General features: G+C 34.2%; 1 protein-coding gene across 9 annotated transcripts in view; it reads right to left on the bottom strand.

Moving 5' to 3' along the window:
- Positions 1-977: 977 nt before the first annotated feature.
- Positions 978-26,901, bottom strand: part of khdrbs2 (KH domain containing, RNA binding, signal transduction associated 2) — a 130,830-nt gene continuing 104,906 nt past the window's right edge. For 2 of the 9 annotated variants that reach the window (XR_002459813.3, XR_012388699.1), the window contains 5 exons: positions 23,939-24,035; positions 22,069-22,116; positions 11,014-11,137; positions 3,833-3,904; positions 978-1,356 (listed from right to left, as the gene is read on the bottom strand). Coding sequence is in view for 3 of the 9 variants with exons in the window: in XM_073919978.1 (XP_073776079.1) it covers positions 22,094-22,116; positions 23,952-24,035 (107 nt within the window). In the remaining 6 variants the exon portion in view is untranslated. 9 annotated transcript variants of the gene reach the window in all.

Below are 26,901 nucleotides of genomic sequence, written 5' to 3'. Positions count from 1 at the left end.
CCAGTGTTCTCACCACACACCAGCTATTGGGGGAGTGGAGAAACAGTGATGGAGCCAATTCGATGGATGGGGATGATTGGGAGGCCATGATTGTAAGGGCTGATTGAGGGACTTTGGCTAGGACATCGGGGCTACATCCCTAATCTTTACAAGATTTTAAATGACTACAAGGAGTCAGGACCTTGGTTTAACGTCTCATCCGAAAGACGGCCCCCACTGACAGTGTAGTGTTCCCTTCACTTTTACTGGGGCATTAGGACTCACACAGACCACAGGTTGAGCGCCCCCTGCTGGCCTCTCTAACACCACTTTCAACAGCAACCTAGTTTTCCCATGTGGTCTCCCATCCAGGTACTGACCAGGCTAAGCCCTGCTTAGCTTCAGTGAGTAACCAATCTTGGACATGGCTGTGCATTTACTTGCATGTGGTTATCTACTGTATCTTGAGTGAATGCATCATGTTAACCCTTCCCATTTAACATTGAGGTGACCATAGATTATATACACAGACAAATACACTCCACCTTTAACAGCCATTTAATCCAATTATGTCCTTTTTTTGTCATTTGGGATAAAAAAAAAAAGATTAAGCAGAAGAGGATAATCTGTATGACCAAAAATGCTAGACTTTACAGACTAGTATTATGAGTGAAAAGGATTTGGCTGTTATTTCAACCAACACCACCTTACACCACAATGTGTGGTGTGCTTGTAGTGCTATGTTGATTCTAACATCATAATGCTGTGTATACATATCGTAAAATACAATATTATATTTTGGGTCACAGTAGCAGAAAGCACAGAAACAAGCTGCTTCCATAACTCCAAAAACACAGGCAAAACTGTTTGTGTGGCATAATAAAATGTATTTACTTGCAGGTGGTTTTATATCTTTCAAGACTGAATGCATCATGTTAAACCTTCCCATTTAGCATTGAGATGACAGCATAGATGATAAACGCAGACAAATACACTCCATCTTTAACAGCCATTTAATCCAATTATGTCTCTTTTTGTGTCCTGTGGGATAAAAAGATTAAGCACAAAGAGAATATACTGTATGACCAAAAAATGCAAGACTTTACAGACTAGCTTTATGAGTGAGAAGGATTTAGCGGTTATGTCAACTTTTATACATTGTTAGGATCAACACAGCTTTATATTACACCACAATGTGTAGTATGCCTATATTGCTATGTTGATTCTAGCATCATAATGCTGTATATACATATTATGCTTTCAGTATTGTATTTTAGGTGCTCTGAAAAAAAAAATCTTCTTGGATCTTGCATCCTTTGAATGAATCAATCCAGCGTTGAAGTCAGTCTCATAAAACACTGTTCATCTTTCATTTTGCTGAAAAAGACAATAAAACAGGCATCTTAACTGTCACTCAAACACAAATTCTCATAAATGTGTCTATTTAAAATGGGAAAATCAACTCTTATTACATGACTTATGAGCAGATCAGCTCTTTATTCTCTCTCTGGGGCTTTCAACTCTGGCCCTCGACATCCACTTGGCCCAATCTCAAATGGCACACTGCATGTGCATCTGCCATCCTGTTGACTTGCATTGGCAAAACTACAGTACAGTACACTTCTGCTGATCCTGCACACTGTGAGCTCTCTGTGAAAGTCTGACAATCAAAAAGGTGGTTTGAAAAGTGCGGTTCAGGTTGACATTTGGGATTGGGTTTTTCTTGAAGAGTTAGTAGTTTAGCTCCAAATCAAACACACATAATCAACCTCTTCAAGGTCTTTCAGATTACTAGAAAGCTCCTGAAATGCAAGTTTGATTGTTGGAAAAAAGTCTTTGCAGGACCCCGAGGGTCAGAGTTAAGTACATCTGTTCTACATCAATATATACTAGATAAGCATACATTTATTTTTAATATTTCTGACCATGAAAAAACATGCCTATAGCAACATGTTTGCAAAAATTATATCTCCCTGCTTTCTTGAATTTTCATAAGGAAATTATAAGCTTTAATTTGTTTTGTTTGGTTTCAACTGTGGTGACCCCAGGGGTCCGTTCTTCGTACCTCGCTTAAATGATCTAAGATTATTTGGCAGATCCTGGATCTTTTAATCTTGATAACTGATCTCTCGCTAATTTGGTTCTTCAAACAAGTTTGCGAATCAGATTAGAATGTCTGGATAAACTGATCTGAGATCGCTGCGTGTGTTGTGAAGGACAGATCTATCGATCCTCGAAATCATGATCAGCAATGCAACGATTGGCTGACGGCACAGCAGCGTAATGACATCATCTGATTAATATTCAATTATCCATGTGAGCAAAATTACATCAAATTAGCAGTAAATGGCTTGTTAAATATGATACGCAATAACCTTCCACATTTGTTGTGAGCTGCAGGCTTTACACTTTCATGTGTCAAGAGTATTTATCATGTATTTCAATGCAAATCAATGTATTTAGTTCTACATTTAGAAAAGATTTTCTTTATTATAGTAGCCGTTTTTTTAATGTGTAAAGAATAACTGGTTGTTTACAAAAGCATTTTCATATTGGTAAAGGCGTCTGCAACTTTTGTGAAGCATCAAATCACTGGCATATTAACTGTCAAAACATGTTTATGACTGCATAAATGTATTATTGCTTTTAAAAAAAGTCACATATTGTGCATTTCAATTTGTACTAAAGCGATCTAAAAAGTTCATATCAATAAGTTTTCTCTTTAAACCACCAGGTGGCAGTCTTTGTAATTTCATTTCGAGGGTGCAGATTGCATACGTTTTATTAATATGTATAACTTAATTTATTTTATTAATGACTATAACTTTATATATATGGTTAAAAATATGTACAATTTTCCCAAGTGTATAACTACTACTGTAAGAAAATATCAGAAATGGGAACATGCTTTCTGTATTATCTTTGCTTGAACTGAGCCGATCTAATCCTGTTTATATGAATTGAACCTGCTCCCGATCAGGTTTGACCTAGCAGAACTGTTGCTATGACAACAACTCTCGGATCGTGCCAAATCGTCAATATCCAAATCCAGCTAACTGAGTAATCCACGTACGAAGAACGGACCCCAGATTAATGAAGGGACTAACCCAAAAGAGAATGAATGAATATTATATTATATTATATTATATTATATTATATTATATTATATTACATTATATTATATTATATTATATTATATTATATTATATTATATTATATTATATTATATTATATTATATTATATTATATTATATTATATTATATTATAAAGTTTTTGCATTCCATATAGCAAAAAATTAAATGGGGAACATGTTTTCTAAATAAGAAATCTTAAAATGTATACATCACAATGTAAACATGTCCAAACAGAATAAGAATGTGAATACCTTAATTTGGACAAACCCTTCAAATTCTAAGGTGACAATTTTGCTATTTTTTTGTCAAACTGTAAAGGAAAGGGATTCATACTCGTGCAGTGAGTACAATGCTGAACCTGGTGAGCTACATTACCAGGGCAGCTTACTGTGATGGCAAAGACATACATACTGTTTGGAGATACAGTAGATATGTAATACAAACACTAAAATGCAAACAGATATAAGCACAATTTGTGTCAAGACTAAGAGGCTGTGTTGTTCTTGAGTTATTTCAGCCGAAAACTGCAGCAAATTGTATATATAAAAATAAGGATATTTTTGGAATTTTATAAAATGTTGGTAGATGAATTTTTTTTTCACTAACCGTAAACCCATTTCTGATATGATCAGCTTTTTATGTTACTGTGATATCTAAAAGCTCTCTTTTCGACCTTTCCCATCAATCACAAAGCAAGTGCGTCTTTATAGTGACTTACATAAGATGGATACGCAGTGGTCATCTATGCCCAGCAGTGATGTTTTGTCAAGATCAGCTGTGTTGAAGGTCTCTGGGACCCATTCAAGTGAGAAACCAGCAGAAAGAAAGGAAAAAAGAAAAATAGGTATTAATGAAATTTTCACACCATTAATTTTGGTGCATTTCTTCTTTTCCACAAACATCTGCCAGTACAAGCTGATTATAAAACATAAGACAGCTCATAAACTGTGGGCTGAAACACATCAAAAGCAATGTTGGCTGTGACCTCTAAAAAGCACAGTTACATTGATAAGCGTCTGTCAGTTGGATGGTGTTGTCTACAGCCCTGCAATTATCTTTGGTTTCAAGAACAAATCTCTCAGTCGACTTGCCAAGTGTGCAGTGTTACCATAATGGCAGAGAATAAGAGAGTCGAAGTGCACTTCTGCAAGCAGATGGTGTCATTGTATCACTGTCAAACCTTGGAATTTTCAGTACGATTAACTCTTCAATCATATCGCCAGCTTGTTTCAAAACAAAAGAGAAAAAAATAAAATTCAAGACTAAATCAAATTAGTTGAATCACAAATGCAAACTTATGCATTTGGTGAAGTGTAGCAAACTGAGAATCTTCTTCACATTAGGCTGTGAACATTTGGTGGTTCGTATGTTAAGAATCCAGTAACTATCTTTAAGTCCCATTAAACTGGAGACTGAAATTGTTTTTATTTTCATATTATGATGCAGTTCCCAAACAGAATTTTAAATGAGAAAAACAGTCGGAGTGGCTAGTTTTTTCTACCGCAGACTGATTAGATGCAGTAAAGTAGGCATTTCATTTAGAAAGTTCAAGAAAGGGGTTTTAGAAGAGTTTTTACAACCTAGCAGATTCCTCTTGCTTGCCAATTATGTTTGTTGTCAAAATTGACAGTTGGAGCAGCGTGATTAAGTATGTTAGCCACTCCTATTACCTCAAAATTATATAATCTGCTCATTTAACTTAAAACAGAAGCACATTTTCAGATTTCAATTATTGATTAGAAGGGCAAACTCTGTCTGCGCCAATAGCCTAGTGGTTAGTACGTTGATGCGTAGCACTGAGGTGCTTGCAGTGACCCGAGTTCAATTCCCAGCTTGAGGTCCTTTGCTGATCCTTCCCCTCTCTCTGCTCCCCACACCTTCCTGTCTGTACATCTCCACTGTCCTATCAATAATGGTGAAAACCCCTAAAAAATAATTATATAAAAAAGGGCAAACTATTTTTTTTTTCTAAATGACATGCAGAGATGAATTGTTCACCATAAAACTGGCAATGTGAGATAATAAAATCATATAGTTAGTTTTGATATCTTGGGGACTTTAGATGTTAGAGATGAGGGTTTCAAAAACTCAGCTTTGTAGAACTTTTCAACCCTTGCAAATGATTAGAAGTTCAAAGCATGTGATTAGAGAAAGAGTTTTTTTTTTTTTTTTTTTGCACAAATTCCTCTTTATTTGGAAATGTAATTTTTTTTACTTTAAAATTTTATGCAAATGTTGAATTACTTCCCCACTGAACAAAATATTGAACTAGGGTTTCTGGTTTTTACTTGATCTTGGATTAGCTACATACTGTAAATGTGTCGACCTTTTTAATGAGCTATTGTGTGGTTAGGAAAGACAAAACATAGCATATTTATTTAAGTTTAGCTAAAACTGATGTTCTAGTACAACAGTGAGCCTTACAGGGTTAAATAAAATTATTTTATTTGATGATGAAACTGCAAAAAAAGTATTAATACTAAAACTAACAGTATGTGAATAAAAACTAACAGTATGTGAATGATACTATTATTTTGTGACCTCTTTAAAATTAGTTGCATGATGTATGCTGACAAAATAAATAATCTATGACATGTACATTACAGGCTATATTTTTGCCTGTGTGGCTTTTCTATTGACCTAATTTTTTTCCATGTATGAGTGGGCTGGTTCGCTTTCATTGATTTTTAGTTGATAAAAAAAACTTAATTTTGATGGTCTCTCTTGCACATTTTGTTGCATTGCAACTACATGCCAATTACTTCTCATTTGATTACTAGTAGACTGTCTGCTTAATTGCTGAAACTGCTTCTTTAACAGACATTTAACCGACTATAAAATACTTTGCAAATACTTTGTAGATGCAATGTAACTTAAATTCAACAAAATTTGTTAAAGGGACCATCAAAATAAAGTGATACCCAGGGAATATGTATTATATATATATATATATATATATATATATATATATATATATATATATATATATATATATATATATATATATATATATATATATACATATATATATATATATATATAAAATCTGTGAAAGAATGCAAGTAATATTTTAAATGGTTGTATTCACCATCTTCAATTGATGTATTTATCGCCACCATTTTAAAAGATGTAAAAGAACACATACTGTAGTGACCGCTAGCCAGTTTTGAGGAAAACACAACACAGGGTAATGTTAAAAACTTTTTATATTAAACCGTTCTTTAATAGTATTTTTTTTTAAATAGAAAAAATATTTTATTGCTAAAAATGCAAATAAATGCATTGTATAATAATGTATTATAATGCAAATAAGTCTAAATGTGTTTATCCAACAGATAAACAAAAAACGTACTGTACTATGTAGAATTAAAAAAGCCAAGTTATGAGAAAATATAGCTACTATTTTAAGTAAACTGGATTTAAATTACTGTGAAATCTGCTCTATTAGGCACATGTTACAACTAACCCTCTGACTGTTACAACTAGTAACATTTTTACTCCTGGCACTTTAGGCAATACTGCACAGAAACCATAAGTCCAGCGATCATACTTTCAGTTCTCATTTGTAGAGGAGGCTTGTGTGTTTTTGGTTAAAAAAAAGGTTTGTCTAACCTCATTACTTTGTTCATTATTTGGCCACAACCAAAAAGTGTTACTTTGTGCCCTGCTCTCCCCTTAGCTGGACCGTTTATTGCTGTTTATCATTCATGGTCATTTCCCCATATGCAAATTAATCAAAGTTTTAAAACAATCACAGAAACAAACTCACATCTGCATTGCATTGCAATGTCAATAGCATAACATATATCATGCAACCCTCTCTTAGCTAAATGAGTGACCTCTCTGATTCCACCACGATTTCACTCAAAGTTTTAAATGAATCACTTATTGTCCTGTTTTCAAATGTCCTTGAATCTCTGCAGCACAATTAACTCTCTCAAACAGCTGTAATTTGTGAAGAATTAGGCAGATGAAGAGATGGTTGAGCGCTAAACTGATTACAAGAAAACAGGTGAAAACAGCGAGGATTGCTGCTCTCTGAATTCACAAACAGGAGTTCGGCACTTTGGGAATGTGGCCCCTGGCACTGAGAATGTCTCTGCCAAAACAGCACGAATAATGCTGGAATCCATTATACTCCTATAATACTAATCAGCCCGACTCCAAAAATAAACAGACGCTGTGCAAACATGACTGGGTTTTCCAGGTGCTGTGTTCAGAAGGGACCGCAGGAGTGTGATTTTCACTAGAGGAGACAGGATAAGTCACAAATGCATGATCTTTCTAAAGCATATGGAGTGTTTATTAAATGAAGACGAAAGCTCTCTGTAATGAGGAGAGTGGGACTACGGCTAATTGAGATTCATTAAAAACTAAAGGATAATTACATTGGGTCTAGTGTGCTGAATTGAATATTTTATTATCGCACGATCAAGACTGCTGTGGTTGGGATGTGGGTCATGCTGATATTCAGACTGACACAGTGATTATGAGTGTAATATTTTTTACAGTAGTTCAATAAATAAGGTGGAGCTGATATTGAATAGCTCACATTTTAACTCACTTTTGCTGGTCATTTTGTCTGTTTTTGCTGCAAACACCAATGAATTGACTTTTTTTCTATTCTTAAACTGATCTGGAGTGAACGATTCAATGATACATTAGAAGTTAGTTCCAGTATAAATCAGTGTTTTTGAATGAATCTGTCAAATGATTTATTCATATTAGATATTGTTTTCATGTCTATGAAAAACATATTTGTGCAATGAATTAAACTTGAAGAATAGAACTAAAGGCCTTTCTTACCAAAAGTGGTGACTATAAGTATATCTATAAACGTTTAATAACTGTTTAATAATAAAATTCTGCAATGCTAACGATGCAGGAGGGCAATATCATTGGAATCACATTCAGATCAATTTTACAACCTGATGAATGATAAAAACATTAACAGCCAATCAAAATGCACTCAACTTAACTGAGTGCAATAGCTCACTTCCGGAAATAAAAGCTCTATTCATTTTCTCCATAGGGAAATAGATTTTTTTACCAGTAATTGCTAAAGCTTTACAAACAGTCCTGTTGTGAGCTTTGAGGCTGCTGATTGATTGTATATGCTTTTGTTTCACCCATCTGTTTGTATTATTTGAAATTTGTCATAATATTTAATAAAGTTTAATAGTAGAATTTATGCAGAAAAAACTACAAAGCATGCTCTGTTTCTCTCAAGCACACAAAGACAGAAAGACAGATTAAGGGTCATAGATAGTTTGTCAATTTTACTGTGAATTCTTTAACTGTTTACTATGTTTTACTTAGGTGTAATTAGGTGTAGTTTACACTTTTTAATTATTTTCCCCAAAGCTAGGCTTGTAAGACACATAAAAAAATGTTGTTTGTGTTTGAGCATATTGCAAAATTTGGTAACACTTTACAAAAACCGCACACAACATTAGCAAATAGTTAATTCATTATCAATTAATCATTAACTCTGCATTAACAGATGTTAGTTTACAGTTTATAACTGCAGATACAAATGCTCCATTCCTGACTTATAAGCACCTATATAATGTGATAATTATTGTATTTTTATACTTTGTTATTATTTTTTTTTCATTAGAAAATTAAGTATTGCATAATTTACAAGATTTCAAAGATTATTCAGAATGTGAAAGTAAATCATAAATCAACTATTCAAATTAACGTTTCTATATCCTATTACTCAGGCATTTATTAATTTTTATTAATTATATTAAAGTTAATTTGTATGTTAATAAATTCTATATTAATTCAACATCCAGTTTTGTGACCTAATCTAGAGAACAATTTATGGTTTTTAAATCCCTAATATATGACAATTAAAGGCTTGGTTATATTACAAAAAAAAAAAAAAGATTTTTATTCATTTCTATTCATTTAAAGAAACTGTATCAAATGAAAAATAAATGCAATCTTAACTAAAACAAAATTACTATGCAGTGTAAATGTTGTAAAGTAATTCATTCATTCATTTACTTTTCGGCTCAGTCCCTTTATTAATTTGGGGTCTCCACAGCGGAATGAAATGCCAACTTATCCAGCATATGTTTTACGCAGCAGATGCCCTTCCAGCTGCAACCCATCACTGGGAAAAATCCACACACACACACACATGCTCGCACACACAATTTAGCCCACCTACTTCACCTAAACCACGTCTATGGACTTGTGGGGGAAATCGGAGCTCCTAGAGGTAGCCCACTCGAACACAAGGAAAACATGCAAACTCCGCACAGAAACGCCAATTGACCCAGCCAAGGCTTGAACCAGTGACCTTCTTGCTGTGCGGCGTATGTGCTACCCACTGTGCCCCTGTGTTAAATTTTTATTGTTGTTGTTTTATCCAATTGCATATTATATTTTGACACTCCTGTTATTCAGCCATGTTTAAACTGTACAGTAATTTTACGTTTTAGATAAAAGTGCAAAGATGTATTGTTCATTTAATACTGAGCCTTTAATTGTCAATTATAAAGGAAAAACAGTCCTCACTTTAGATTAGGTCACAAAACTGGATGAAGTTGAGTTAATTAAGCATTTACTAACATACAAATTAACTATTAATAAATGACTGCAACATAATATATAAATGTTGATTTCAATGGTTTATTAATCATTTATTAACTCATTCTGAAAGATCTTAAAAATCCCCAAATACTCTTAAATACAAATGATTTGCAAATAATGTGATACGTAACTTAGTCATGAAAAGCTAATAACAAAGTATGAAAGAACAATTATTAAGCACATTTTAAATGTGCTTATAAGTCAAGAATAGAGCATCTGTATCTGCAGTTATAAACTGCTTACTAACATCTATTAATGTAGAATTAATGCTTAACAAATAATGAATTCATGATTTGCTAATGCTTAATAGATAATAGTAATTACCCAAACTTTTAGTTTTATTCTGTTCACAATTCTTTCTAATTCAAATATAAAATATTATAATTTAGAATTTATTTTTTTTGCTAATAAAAGGCCACATATTTCAAATATAATTTTTTTGACAACACAATAGTAATGTTTTAACTTCAGAAGAGTAAAGAAATCAATGTTAAGTGAAATAACCCTTACTTTCACGCACATTGAAAACATTTGTTATTCTGACAATTTAATGATATTACAATTTTAAATTTGGAAGAATTTTTTTTCAGACTTAAATAAAACGAGGATTAACATTTCGGTCAAACTCATACCTAATAAATTCAGCCAGTCCAACTATTTTTTAATAATTACATCGAAATAACACAATAGGGTATATGCACAGCTAGTGTTTTTTTTCCATACCAATACACTTCCGGTGAACGGTTAATGTGACTTCAATTTTATACAGTTCCTATAGCAGCATTGATGTTGTAATGTAATTAAAATACAATACGTTAAATAGACTTCAGCATTCATTTAATTGTTTAAGCGTTAAATAAGATGACTAGCCATTTACATGCATCAGGATCAGCAGGCGAGCGCAGAAACACCATTAAAAATACTGGAGTAAAATAAATGTTCATATTTTTAAAAACATGACGGGGGAAAATGAATTTAATGCAGTGCTTCTTGTATATTGCTTTATATCGCATATTAATCAGGCATTGAAGATTGATTTTTAAAGAAAACAGATCTTAAACATGCCAATTCTGTAACTGCATACAGTTCACCAGAAGCTATTGACCCAGGTTGCTGCAAAATTAAAAGTCCTTCTGCATATACCCTACACCAGTTTATAACAAGTATCTGCTGAGACCAGAAGCCTCATGCATTCAAGTCACGACAGCTCACACCCTTAAAAATGGCAAAGAATTGTGTCTTCAGTAATTGCGTGTCTTCAGTAAGCTTTGCATGTTTTCAAAACACACTCACTTGGCATACGGCATCTGCAAGTGTTTATAAGCTCTTCCTCAGACCTCAGCCAAATGAGACGGAGCCCCCTCACTTCTCACTGATTGGTTTTATCAGTACGCTCCACATATTGACTGCAAAGCGCCTGTAATGGAGGGAAAGAGATGTTACTCCAGTTAAACAAACAGAGCATTTAAGGCAAGCTGGGAAGGGATATCTCACTTTTGCCAACATAAAAAAGAGACTGGGGGAAAAGCTGCTGATGAGACAGCGCTAATATTTGTCTCTACAATGTCGCCTGAAGAAAACATGAATATGACCAGTGTATTCTGTCTGACTTACTGGTACTTGTCAAAAAATTAATAGCCTGAAACGCCTCGGAGGTCTCTTTGCCTCCAACTACATCATGCGGTTGTTTCAGCTGTTTTGTTTGTTAAAGGTTTTATGATTCACGATCCGCCAAAGACAAAGCTGGATCTTCTTTCACTCTCCTCCACAATGACTGTCCGACGGCTTAAAGTGGGTAATGATTACATCTCACTTTACATTCTCAGGCTTAAATAAAAAGCTACAAGCTTCATTTAAAAGAGTTTAGTGGGTTTATTTTCAAATCTCTACATCGTCTGTACTGATCATTGATTATGGAAAAGTAATGGAGGCTGGATTAACTAGTCTCTTTCCATTATCCGCGTTCATTCCAGAAGGCTTCTCTAAAGAGACTATGAATCTCACGCGCTCTTTCTTCATTTTATATTCAATGGCATTCACCAACGGATATCAACATCACAGGGGTGTAAAATGAAATAAGACCACATATCAAAAGATGAAAGGCCCAACACACTCATCATCCCACATTTCAAAGGCTAAGAAATCAGAGCTTGTCGATTTCTCTTTTTGCACATTTAAGAGCTTTGTGTCCTTAACACTTGTTTGTCTGCTCTCCAGCTGTGTTAAAAACCCAGAGGAATTGAATTACTTGACCAGCACATAATGCCTTCGAGCACCATGCTGTCTAACAAAATCATTTTAACATTCATCCTTGCACTTGAGCTGGTTAAATCTGCATATTTCAATGTCGGATTGAACATTTTGATTGTTAGTGTTAATGTTCTTTATGATTTTATGCTTGCTTGTCATGTGGTTGCTAATATACATTTCTGATGCCGTATACAACTAATAATCATTCTCTTCATGTGAAGGAGTCCTATCCTAAAATGTTAAAAAGGCATCTGTAGAGCTTTCACAATAAAGAGCCAAATCAAATGGCGAGAAAGTAGTATTTTATACAGGACTAAAATGTTATTAGGAAAATATTTAATTTCAATATTTTTCTACTCATTAAGGTGCTGTATTAACAAAAATGTTAACAACATGACTACATTGTCGACAATGGACCACAAAACAGTATTTTGGATGAGATTGTTTTGGAATCCAAATATCTCGATTGCATGGATCTAAACTTTTTATTTTTTTTATGCCAAAATCATTAGAATACTAAGCAAATTTAACGTTCCATAAAGATATTTTTCACATTTCCAACTGTAAAAAATCAAAGTTTAGTTTTTGTTTAGTGAACTTTGTTTGGTACATCAATATTTATTTGACTTATGACTGGTTTTGAGGTCCAGAGTAACATTTTTACAATTTTACAAAAATATTTAATCATTATATATATTTTTACAATTAATTTGAAACAAATTTGCACTTGGTTAACCTATTTATTTATTTATTTCATTTTATTACACAACACATTTGATTAATATCTGCATCTCTGTAGGTTTGCAGAACATCACATGAAAACCTGAAACATGCTAAAACATACAAAACAGCAAAGTACAAAGACAATATCTAAATGTGTGCATTTACACTAAGAAAGCAATTTGACAGAGGACAATGTTGGGGTTTTACACCAAGTTTACACATGCATTAAGTGTTGTCTATTTATGATTGGATTTAAAATACATCTCAAAGCCAGATTTAAACAAGGCCATAGTTGTCCAATGTGAAAATGGATAGGGCTGTCACACATACGACTAAGTTTGGTTATAGAAATTGGTTTTATCTCTTGTAAATAACTGAATTGTGTAAAAAGCAACAATAGTAATGATTCAAAACAACCATGTTGTTTTTTGTCTGTGTGAATGCAGCCATAATTATGATGTAGACCAAAGAGTTTAATAAAATGTTAAAATAGATATATAAATAAAATATTAATAAAATAATAATAAAATAATAAATAAAAAGCTATTCCCATGAAATTATATATAACCGACTGCGATGTTAATCAGGTCTGTTGTAGGCATTTCTATCCATCAAGCAGTTAAAGATTACCATATTAATAACCTGTAATAATAGTAGACTCATCAAGAAATATATAGTGATTTAGTACCTTATTTTTGGAAAGTTGTACTTTTACTTTACTGCATTCCAAAAACACAATATTGCATTTTTTACTCCACTACATTTTCTAATTTCTAATTTCTGCATTTGCCAATACAATTTTCTTGCAAAATAAATATTTATCAAAAGGTATTGAAATATTTAAGTACACTATAAATTAAGTACATTTGTACTTTAATTCAAATAAAACTGGCAAAGATGACATTTTGATGATATTTTTATTGGAGTAATACATGATTAATGTATCTGTTCACTTACTCAAGTAAATGATTTGTGTATTTGTTCTGCACTGGAAAATACATGGGCATCATCAGAATTAAAGAGAAAATAATCATTCCATATGATGTTTAAGTGAATAAAACAGCCTTAACAGCTGCCTTGATAGAATTCAAAAACTGATTTTGTTGTCATAAAGCACCATTTTTGGGAGGGATGGGGGTGTCGTTTGTGTTGTTTTATCATGTACACAATTATTTTAAGTATAAAAGATTGTTATTAACAATGCGCAGGGAAGTTTAATCATTTTCTTTAACAATATTAATCTTGTCTAGAGTGCCAAAAAGTATAAAAGAAACAGCCCTGTGTCATTGTCCTGCTGTGCAAGAGCCATTAGTTTTTAATATCACGGCTGTATTAAAAGCTGATGTTTGGTTCTCCAAAGTGAAGTAATTCCCACTATGTGAAAAGGATTGTGATGGTGACTTGAAAGGCCTTTTGTTCAAACAGCTCTCCGTCTCCATCTTTCTACATGATGACCAACTCTGTCGCAGAAAACAACGGTGATTTTCAATACAGATGGACGTTCCGCTAGTATTTGACAGCAAATTGAATGTCTAGTGTGTGAATTACAGGCTCCCAGCTGAAAGCCTCACGCATTAATTTGTTATTGTCATCTGAAATGCATCCGTCCTCACCAAAGAAAAAAAAAAATGCAAAACTGCTTTGAGAATCACACGAGACCGGCCTACAAAGTCGTTTCCTGTTACTAAGAGTCTCAATTAATTTGAAGCGCATAATAATCACTTCTGTTGAAACACCTCCTGTACTCTATTTCACAGAGCAACAGTGCATAGTAGTTCAAATGAGATGTATTCAACCTCCAAAATACACTTCTTATGTCAAATGGCAAAATCAAAACCTGTGTGTGCCGCTGATTATAAGATGCAAGCCAACTTTAATTAGAAAGCCTGAAGCCACTCAGAGTCATAGCAATCCACAATTAAATAAATATAATTTCAATTATGAAAAACCCCTTTCATTGCATTTAATTACATACTATTTTACATAATAATTTAAATACAGCACATTTTCTTTGAACTGCGACTATTTCTTGCAATTGAGTTTGTATTTTGAGTATTTTTACATTATTTGTTAATCATATATTTATTCAGTATTTTTCAAAATCCTGAAGTTCTATCTTTTCCAGTGATGGGCTGGAAGGGTATCCGCTGCGTAAAAACATGCAGGATAAGTTGGCGGTTCATTCCGCTGTGGCGACGCCAGATTAATAAAGGGATAAAAAATGAATGAATGAAGTTCTACAATTACACAACATTTTTCTCAGAATTGAGTGCTATACATTGAGAACAAAACATAAGGTGTTAATTTGCAATTTTATGTCAAATTATATTTGAAATGTATATAAACAGCTGGAGAAATAACAACTGTAAACTCAAATCTGCACGAAAGTAAGTCAGAATTGTGCAATAAAAAAACTGTCAAATTATTTTTGCTGTTTTATTGAAAAAGATCATACGACAACATACAGTTGACGGCAAAATTATCAGCGCCCCATGTGCAATTTTTATTCTTTTCAAATATTTCCTAAATGCCAATACTGGAGAGACAGTTTTTTAATTCATTCATTTATTTATTTATTTTCTTGTGGGCTTAGTCACTTTGTTATCCAACACATGTTTTACACAGTGAAAGCCCTTCCAGCTGCAACCCATCTCTGGGAAACATCGATACACACTCATTCACAATCATATACGGATAATTTAGCCTATCCAATTCACATGTACGGCATGGGAAATCGGAGCATCCGGAGGAAACCCACGCGAACGCACGGAGAACATGCAAACTCCACACAGAAACAGCAACTGACCCAACCGAGGCTCGAACCAGCGACCTTCTTGCTGTGAGGCGACAGCACTACCTACTGCGCCACTGCGTCACCCGACAATTTTTTATTAACATATATTTAAACACAATAATTTCTGAGAACTAATTTCTTTTGTCTCCGCCATGATGAAAAAAAAAAATTCTATATATTTTTTCAAACTAAAAGAAAAATCCACCTTGAATGTTATCACTCGATTGAATGGGCGTTATCAGTGATCATTAGCTGATAGATATGGGCCAGTTGGTGCATTCTGCGTCTGCTGGTAGGCTAAGAAGGCTGTTATCATCCATCCAAATAGTTTTTAAATAACCTCTGATAATGCCCATTCAATTAAGTGAAACATTCGAATTCGTCTTAAGAAAAATGTTTAAAATGTTTGAAATATTAAAAAAAGTAAAAGAAAAACACAGAAAGGGTAATAATTGTCTTCAACATATGTCCTAAGTACTGTAATATACTCCATCACCAAATATATTAATGATGTATTGACCAAATAATTCTGCCCAAATCAAATACAACAGATTTAAATGCAGATCATTGTCGTCTGAAAGCTACTATACACTGTCAATGCAGCTACAGCTTTTTTGCCTTTGTTTCTGTTCATATTACCTTTTCCATTCTCAAATAAGCCATCTGATAAGCATCAGTGATTTAATCATCCTTTGTTGCCTTGAACAAATGGCTCAGAGGGTGAAAAAACGCATCTGTTTGAGCATTGCCCCTGTCTTGTCCTTAATTAAACTGTAAAACATGGCTGACCTCTACAAAAGACTTCCATCCATCAAGAGAAACAAAATAATACAACGATGGCCAAAATGTATAAAACACCACTAATAAGTGAACTTTGGAAATTCCAAGCTTTACATTTTTTAAAAAACTTCAGTAAATGCTATTAATTGTTAATGTTTATTCCTGATGCACATATAGTAATGGCTCTAGCAGGATTTCAAAAATATAAACCAATGTTATAATTATGACACTATAATTATAATTAGTTTGGTGCTCAAAAATGTCAACATTGTGTAGCATAAATACAGTTGTTGTGGCTGTTTAAAATCATTATATTGCAATGTATACTCACCAGTCACTTTATTAGGTACACCTGTTCAACTGCTCGTTAACACAAATTTCTAACATGCTAACAACTCAATGCATAGGCATGTAGACATGGTCAACATGATCTGCAGCAAAAAATAGAATTAAAATGGGTGGTCACAATTTATTTTGATGGTGCGTTTGTTGAATTTAAGTGACATTGCATCTACATGCCAAATAATTCTCATTAGATTATATTCAGGGGCGGACTGGCCATCTGGCGGACCGGACACTTTCCCGGTGGGCCGACGTACTTTTTGGGCCGGGCTGATCATCGTCTTATGATCTGATCGGCCCATAAAAGGCTTAGCAGCCTATCGCTTTTTTCTGCCTTATTAATTGACGCTCCTGTGATCTGTGACTCTCTGAAAGTAGATGCTTTTTTTCACGGACAGACAGACCGGGCCGGCCCATGTGACACTGCAGCCCATTGGCTCTTTTCTTTATTGACATTGGGCTGGTCCAATCACAAACTCCTATTTTAGGCTCTGTGTGAGCGTGCGTCGTCTGTGTGTATTTGTCAAAATAGTCGAGAGTCAGAGAGAAGAAACGCAAGGGAGGCGCAGAGAAATCGCGGGAAATACACCGGCATTTTATTTAGCGGTTCTGAGAAGTTCTCCTTTCATTCTAGTACACGGCTAAAAACGCAAATCACGTGACCACACACTCTCTGACAAGAGCTGGCGGGTGAGCATAAACCCCAGGTGAGAGTATAGTGCATGTCAGACAGTTCATCTGCTGGATCTGATCTCATCTTACTATAGTTGTTAAACGTGATATTGAATTCATCTTGTTGTTTTGGCTGAGTGCAAAGATAAGCTAATATATTAATTTATGTAACCACGTACACTGATTCTGCACATTGACTTGCTTACCTTTATCATATAAATTTATTGTACGTTATACTGTTATAATGGCGATTATTGATTATTAAAACTGATATTCTGCAAAAGAGACGGGGTAAAGTTTGTTCTTTTCAAAGAAAATGAAAGGAGACAGTTATATTTAAGCCCTGTTTAGTTTTAAATATGCAGAGTGAAGATGATGCTCATATAAATATATAGCTACACGAGGCTGTTTGGTGTCTGTTAATCATAATATCAAAATGAAACAAATTTGACTTATATTGTGTTTTGATTGTTTAGATAGTGAAACAGCAAGCAGGATGAGGTGAATGAGGTTATAAAGTACACTGTTCCCTTTGAAGATTTACCCATGCATTAGCAGGCAGTTTTTGTTATGTTTTTTATTAAATTTAGGCTGAGTGAATAGTGTATTGAATGAGCTAAATTGGCTGTAGTGTATGAGTGTGTGAATGAGTTTGTATAAGTGATTTCCAATATTGGGTTGTGGCTGGAAAGGCATCTGCTGCATAAAACATGCTGGAATAGTTGGCAGTTCATTCCACTGCAGCAACCCTTGATAAATAAGGGACTTATGCGAAGAAAAATAAATGAATGAATAGTGTATTTTTTAGAACTCAACAAATATCTTTATGGACAGTATGCAGAAATTAAATTGAGATTAAAGTTTGTATTTATTTATTTCAAATATATGGCTTTTGTGTTTTATAAAATATGAGTTGATAAAAAAATTGGACGTGCATAGATAGATAGCATTTTGATTGAATGTAGTGGGCCGCTCTGGCCCAAAATGCTAGGGCCGTTTTTTTGCCCCAGTCCAGCCCTGATTATATTATTAGGTAGACTGCTAGTTTGGGGTTATGGTTAGTGTAAGTTGACATGTACTTGGAAAGTTTCTTATAGCCAGTTAAATGTCAGTTTAGCAGTAGTATCAACAGATATTAAGCAGACAGTCTACTAATACTCAAATGGACCATCAAGATAAATTGTTACCAAACGGGCCCATTAGTACCAATTAAGCATTGTGTCAACACCACAGCGTACCCAAGTAATGTTGCTGACCATGTCCATTCCTTTTATGACCACAATGTACCCATCTTTTGGTGGCTACCTCCAGCAAGAACAACGCGCCATGTCATAAAGCGCGAACCATCTCAGACTGGTTTCTTGAACATGACAATTAGTTCACTGTGCTCAAATGTCCTACACAGTCACCAGTACTCAATCTAATAAACCACCTTTGGAATGTGGTGGAACAGGAGATTCGCATCTTGGATGTGCAGCTGATGAATCTGCAGCAACTGCATGATGCTATCATGTCAATATAGACCAAAACCTCTGAGAAATATTTCCAGGACCTTGTTGAATCTATGCCACGATGGATTAAGGCACTTCTGAAGGCAAAAGGGGGACCAACCCGGTACTAGTAGGGTGTACCTAATAAAGTGGCCGGTAAGTGTATATGCTATTACTAGTTACTATTATTAGTTTCTATCTCACAATTCAGAATAATGTTCACAATTAGATTATAAAACATAGCCGGCCAAACTAACCGAGTATGACTAATAAGTGAATTTTGTAAGTCTCAAATTTAAAAATGTTTCAGCTGATACTGAAAATCCGGCTAATTGATTTTTTTCCCTGATGCTCATAATGGCTCTAGCAGAATATTAAATAAATTGTAAACCAAACAAAATGAATCCCCAAGAATAATGTGTTTCTTTTGTTGCTATTATTCTTCACATGCAGGGGATTCTCCTGGAGCATAATTAATATAAAAATGGTTAATTACCCAAATGTTCAAAGCATTGTTCCTGAAGGCCACATCTGACTGGAGGTCATACAGTTGCTTAATATTTCAGTGCTGTGTGTGTGCAGTTAATCTGTGTGCAGTGTCATGAGTTTCTATCATACTGAGCGGCTTTCTGTCTTCAAGCTCACCCAAAGGGATGTTTGTGTTACTTGCTAAATGGTTTATTAATTGTACTGTCAGAACAACACATTAGAACATGCTTCTCAGTCTGAAATAAAACTGCTTTATTGTTTTCTCTTGTTCATTCTGTGATACATATAGATGTTTCTAATGTAGCATGACAGATTTATGCTAAATGATTTCTGAAATACATTTGCGCCAAGCAGAATTATTTTATCATTAATAAATTACATGCTGGGTTAAAATATTGTAACTATAACCCATATAGTACTGCAGTATGATTTCTTTTTTACTTTAAGAGCCACATTTATTTTACAGATTTTTATCTCTCAGTTGTGTCTAACTTTCTTGCAATTGAGAGTTTACATTTTAAGGGGGACCTATTATGCAAAAATAATCTTTTTTAGGGTTAAACACTGAGGTAAATATAGTCAGCGTCTACTAGTTCAAATGAGTTAATTCTATTTCTTATAATTACACTTGGTATAAACAGTGTGCAGAAACACTGATTAAGATTCTCCATTTTACGTGTCATCAGAGGGGGAAAGCCCCACCCCTTATTAACAATAGCTCACTCTTTAGCATAAACAGCCCTAAGTGAGAAGCAGCCATCTGCCATTAGAGTTTTTACCGGATAAAGATAATGTCAACGACGAAAAGTAAATAAAGTTTTAGAATGCATAAATAAACACTGTAATCTCCATAAACTAGCTCCTTCTGAGACACTACTTTTAACACTTGTAGTGTTTCACACAGAAAATGTTTTGAATCTGCCAAAGATGTTTGTAGCTTTGCAGTCTTTTGAAAAGAGCAAAATCTCATTTGATTTTAAAGTGACCATCACTAAAATAATAATTTTGATCAAAGCCTAAATGTGGCAGTTTCAAAGAGTTATAAAGCATTATTTCTGCAGTATTTTGCACTCAAACTACACAAACACACTGTATTAGACAAACGCATAAACTTATTTTACATCTTGTAAAAAGGAGCAGAATAGGTCCCCTTTAAGGGATAGTTGACCCAAAAATTTAAATGTACTTACTATTTATTCGCCCTGAAGGGGTTTCAAACCTGTTTGAGTTTACTTTTTCAGTACTTACACTTTATTTTGATGATCCTTTTGTTAAATTTAAGTTACATTGCATCTACATGCTACCTAATTCTCATTGGATAATAAGTAGACTATTTGGTTGGGGTTAGTGTAAGTTGACATGTACTTACAAAGTTTCTTATAGTCAGTTAAATGTCTGTTAAAGGAGCAGTATGAACAGATATTAAGCAGACAGTCTACTAATACTCAAATGGACCATCAAAATAAAGTGTTGCCACTTTTTCTCTTGAAAACAAAACAGGTCATTTTGAAAAATGTTTCCAGAAACCACTGACACCCATGAATACTATGGAACAAATACTATGGAAGTCAATTGTTACAGGTTTTTAAACATTTAAAAAAATGCTGTGTTCAGTGGAAAACAGAAACTTAATCAGTCTTGTGACAAATGAAGGCTGAGTAAATGATGACAGAATTGTCAGTTTTGGATTAACTATTGTATTAGCAATTCTGACTTCTGATAAAAAAGGTGTATATTAAAATATATAACCTCAGGATTGTGAGAAAATAAGTCAGAATTGCAAAAAAAATATATATATATATAAACAATGACAGGAAATAAAGATTAAATGACATTTAACCCACATTTCTTACTTTTTTCTTGCACATTCCTTGTTTATTCATTCATTCATTTTCTTGTTGGCTTAGTCTCTTTATTAATACAGGGTGGCCACAGCGGAATGAACCACCAACTTATCCAGCATGTTTTCCGCAGCAGATGCCCTTCCAGCCGCAACCCATCTCTGGGAAACATCCACACTCATACACGACAATTTAGCCTACCCAATTCATCTGTACCGCATGTCTTTGGACTGTGGGGGAAACCGGAGCACCCGGAAGAAACCCACGTGAACGCAGGGAGAACACAGAAACGTCAACTGAGCCGAGATTAGAACCAGCAACCCAGCAACCTTCTTGCTGTGAGGCGACAGCACTCCCTACTGCGCCACTGCGTCACCAATTCCTTGTTTAAAGTTCTATATGATGCAATTGTACTGCAATTGTGAGATCTGAGAACTGCTAGGACAAAAGTCAGAAAGCGATTTGAAAAGGGTAAACAAACAAACTTGAATTACAAAGTGCAAAAAAAAAAAAAAACTGTAAATTAACTGATATTTGTATGACTTTAGAAGACAGAATATAAAACAAACTATAATACACTGACTTTTCTGTATGCTGACATCTGCGTGTTATGGGTTTATAATTTGTTGAAAAGTGGCAGGTTAAAGCTAGGGGTTAAAAATATTTATGAAAGTATAAACATAAACAGTACAGTATTTTTACTTTTGCAAATGCATGAACAACTGAACATAATAAAGCACGGTGGCAATCGGTTGTTGAAAAGCAACACTGAAAGGTCCTAATCCAGCATTAAAATGTGACAAGCTGGGAGTTAAAACTCATGGTTGAGTGGACTTCCGTAATATAAAAAGATGCAGATGTGTCAAAACAAGTAGTTTTCATAAACCCCAGAAAAAGCCAATGTACAGCTGAGCTATTTAAATGCATCTTTATTTTTGTGGTAAAGTGTTGAGCAGTTATAGCTTACCCAGTCTGATTCAATTCACCACATCTCAGCTCACAGAGCGACTGGTACCTGTTAGAAGGATAAATCATAATTAAGATCCAGATTTTGAGGCACTGTTAGTACAATACACAAAATGAAGAAGAGACGATGAGTGAGACTACAAGTCCAAACAAACGCACACTCGCATGCACGGTTAAGAGATGGATTGAAAACAGTTTGACAAAGCATATGTTACTATCAAAAAAGTAAACCAATTTGTGGGGCTGGACAAAAGCTGTCAGAGCAGAATATGATTTAGAGCAACCATCTTTTTTTTTTTTTTATCAGCGTGTATGGTTAAAAAGCTTAGTTTAGCTGGTCAGGTATTAAAGATCAGTTTTAGCTTCTTTTAAAAGATGGATTGTTAATTGTTTTTCTTATATGTGTTAATTTTGATTTCACTAGTTAACTTTATTAGCGGATTTAGAGGGCCGAGGCATTTATTTGGGGGTTAGTGAGAGAAGGTTTACTTTTTGAAGTATAAATAACTTAATTTATGATTGGCATTCGCAACATTAGAGTTATTATTAGGGTTACCTGCTTAATGTTTAGTCATCCTTTCGAAGTCTTAATACGCGTCAGCATTCAGCTCTATTAGTCACAAAAAAGAGTTGAGGTCTCTATGGGGCCGTGATATTTAAAAGCATTGGTATTACAACACAAATGCAGCCTTCTGATGTACACTAACATAAATAGCAGAAGAAAAGCAAAGATAAAGCAGTTTAACTGGATCCCATTCACTCGTGCGAGTGATGAAACATCAGCGTGAATATCAGTCATATTCACATTGTCTACAGTGGTTAACACCAAAGGCTGAAGGCACTTAGAACAGCTTATTGAATATGGGGACGTTCTTACCTCCTGAATCTCCATATCATTCTCAGAGTCACGTTAGCGCAGACAAGTCAGTCCGACTTATTGTTTAATAAGCTGAAGCTTAAAGAGTGTGTTAAAAAAGATTCAATTTATTGATCTAAACAGTTGATTTCCATTAACATGTTAAACATTTAAAAGACTAGAGTCAATGAACAATTTAGAGCTAATGTTAAAAAATTAGTTAACAAAGTTTAAATCTATTAATGCAGCTTATCTATTATTACACAAAATGACTTGACAACGTCTCTACGGTTCCTTTTTGTGGCTTTTCATTGTTAAATAGATATATATAAAAAAACAAAAGATTCATTTCCAGATCAAACAGGCATTTAGTACTAGATACAAATACGTTTCTGGTCTAAGTTTACAAAAAACAAACAAAAAAAAAAAGATCATATCTTTATTAACAAATTATGGCAACACAAGTTTAACAATTCTAATCACCTATTTAGAGAAGCTTGCACAAGGCGCTTTACATCCCTTTTTTTATTACATTTTTTATGTACAAATACAAGCTACACACAAAGCAAAGCACTTGGATGTGGCTACATACATAGCCAATTGCTTTCAAACCCAATACTGATATCAAAATTAAATATACAAACTCAGTATTTACCATCATCAAATTAAGAAGTTTTAAGAAAGATGTTATATGTACAAAATGAGTCTCTGCACATTTCGCCTTAACAAAGGTTTCCCAGCGGCATAATGTGTAGCTAATTCCATGCTTTACATTTGGGGGACAAACAATGAAAAACTAAAAGAAGGAGCATTCAATGACAAAAGTAGTACACTGTCAAATCCTGGCCAGAATGTATTTTACAAAGTCAACAGTTTCAGATAAGAAAAGAAGGGACATTTTTTTAGGGTGAGTTTAAAAACATGTTTAATCTATCACTTAAAAATCCCTTTGTTTTTTAAAGATTATTTAGTAAATACGGTTGCCGTTGTATGAAGGTCACATGATCTGGAGCACCTTTAATATCTACCATAGGGGTGATCTCTGTATCCCCCTCGAGTAAGTCTTGATGCTGGAGCTTTGAGGTTTGGTCGAGATGAAATCCAGTCCTCTTCTGCTTAAAAAAGATGATGGGATTGAACAGAGAGAAAGAGAGAAACAAAAGAAAACTATTTCATAATCAGGGAAAACATCTGAATCATTTAAAAAGAAAAATGGAGTTTCATATGGAGATGTTACAAAGGAGCAATGCAATGACACTTTATCAGTAAATGGATATCCTGAAGCAATGTAATTCAATGTGACATTAGCTACTTTTAATGCTTTTTCATCCTTCTAAGCATTACAAAATGATAAACCGAGCAGAAGATGATCATCTTCCACATGCATTTCAATAATTCGTTTAGAGATCCATTCTCAAATCCCATCTAGTGCTTTGCATGTTCGCCTCGGTCCATTATCATAGATTTGAGAAATATACAATGTCACTTTGCCCTAATTATCAGTTACCAAAGGCAGAGCAGATGAGGCATGAACTCCTGGCTGAGCTCACAGTATGACCCTGCTGTCATTTAAATACAGTATGTGTTGGGAGCCGATGCTCCATTAGGTTCTCTGAGTGTGATCGCTGGGCCATTGAGGAAACAATCAGCCCGCCTTCAGGGCAAAGAACCTTAACCTTCATTGTTGCTAACTACTGTTTCACAGAGAAAGGAGGAAAAACCATTATACATCATGGCGAAATCCCTTATATTCCTGCATTCTGTGTAATGATCACTACCACACAAACAGCCCTCCCTTATTCACATTACATTTAATAGGCTTTTTCTCTTACATCCTCCTCACTGTGAAAAACTGTCTCTGACCTTGGCGATGTTTTACAGTGTGGAAGCCCATTTCAGCCTTTGAATACAAAACACATCAGGTAATTGGAAGATAAAGTTTAAAATTAGACAAAAATACAACTGCAAGAAACATAAAATAAAAAGTCATATTACACCTAACAGTCATTGGAAGGGAGAAAACGCAAGTCAACCCCATTTTGATTATGCTACCTCATTTTGGTAGCTGCTCAGAGAGCATGAAGAAAAAATTGTGAAAGGCACAAAATATATTAGTACGAATAATAAAAAAAAAATCATCCTAGAGCACATTTGCACAGAGTTTTTTTAGGCATTAGAATTAGGCATGGTAACTGTTAGTAAAAGAGTATGTTTTTTTAAAATTGGGAATGATATATAAAATTTTTAATAATGTGGTACCTAGTTATTTGGTGAACTATTTTCAAATGGTGAGGCACCAGCATATAGTACTAGGGCTTGGGATTTTAATATTTGTTTATTTAAATTTAGTTTAGTGTAGTGGGGAAAATATGTTTTATATACAAGTGCAATCATGTGGAACAAATAACCAAAACTGATCAATAATAGAAATAAAAGATTTAAGGACATTCCAAAAAGCGATCAAAAGATGGTTGTTTGATGAGGATAGTTAGTTTGCATCGTGGATGATGATTTTTTTTTTTTTATATGTTATTGTATAGACCATTTTGATGGACATAAACAATAACAATGGTACTGACATATTTCCTATTTCACGTTTTCATTTCTATATATATATTCCAAAAATCTAAAAAGGTCTACATATTGACAAATAATGTTATGATAGTTGTTTTAACATCGGGTTATGATTAAATTCCCTTTTTTAACAGTTACTAAGTAGTTTGACAACAAGCAGGAAATGTTCATGAGCCAGTGACATCACCACATTGAAATGGTCTATTAAGAATAATGTTGTTCCTGTTTTAAACTAACCGGCAGCTAGCTCTCTGCAACTCTCACATGGTCACCCACTGAAAGTAAGCAGGGCTGCGCCCAGTCAGTACCTGGATGGGAGGCTACATAGGAAAGCTAGGTTGCTGCTGGAAGTGGTGTTAATGAGGCCAGCAGGGGGCACTCAATCTGTGGTCTGTGTGGGTTCTAACGCCCCAGTATATTGATGGGGACCCTTTACTGCTCAGTGAGCGCCGTCTTTCATATGTGACGTTAAACCGAGGTCCTGACTCTCTGTGGTTGTTCAAAATCCCAAAATGTCCTTTGAAAAATTTCCAAATTTGCCCACTGGTCTCTGACCATCATGGCCTCCTAACCATCCCCATACCATAATTTGCTTCATCACTCTGTTTGCTCTTCACCAATCAGCTGGTATATGGTGTGCGGTTTGGCGCAATATTGCTGCCGTTGCGTCCTCCATGGATGCTGCACACTGGAAGTGGATGAGGAGATTCCTCCTATTGTGTAAAGCACATTGAGTGTCTAGAAAAACTTTATATAAATGTAAGGAATTATTATTATTATTATTATTATTATAAAACGTAGAGGTATAGTTTGATTTATGAGCTAACTGTATTTTGCAGCCATACTTTGTTTTTGTAACATCAAGAACCACAATGGAAATATGGAAATAAGCCCAGGACTTTTTGTGTTTTTATTCTCTATGATTTTATTTCAAAATGTATGGGATACTTGTATTTTTGTACAGTTTGTCTAAAAACTGTCAAATAAATTCAATTCAATTTAGTCACATCTCCAAAATACAGTTAAACTGCAAAAAAAAAAGTAAAAAAAATAAAAAATAAAATAATAATAAAACAAAAAATTGTGATGGTCAGAAATAAACTTCTATCGCAATAAATTATTATGAGATTATTATGAGAAATTCACCATTACAAGAAATAAAGACTTAAGTGTGAGCCATAGTAACAAATGCTGGAAACAAAGTTGCTATTGTAGGCTATAAACAAATTGCTAGACAAAACGTCACAACTCTGAAAGTAAAGGAAGTCACATTTTGTGGAAGATGTCTAATATGATAACATACTGATAAATGAGTAATGGTGTGAGTGTAGAGAGCTGTGAGTTTTAGTCAAACTGCAAGAGCAGTAGTAAATACAACAGTTGTAGATATAGTCAAGCTTATTA

The sequence above is a fragment of the Danio rerio genome, chromosome 13 (genome assembly GCF_049306965.1).
Source record: "Danio rerio strain Tuebingen ecotype United States chromosome 13, GRCz12tu, whole genome shotgun sequence".
NCBI classification, from domain to species: Eukaryota; Metazoa; Chordata; class Actinopteri; order Cypriniformes; family Danionidae; genus Danio; species Danio rerio.
Note: the sequence above shows the minus strand (reverse complement) of the source record. Positions and strands in the feature narration are given on the sequence as shown.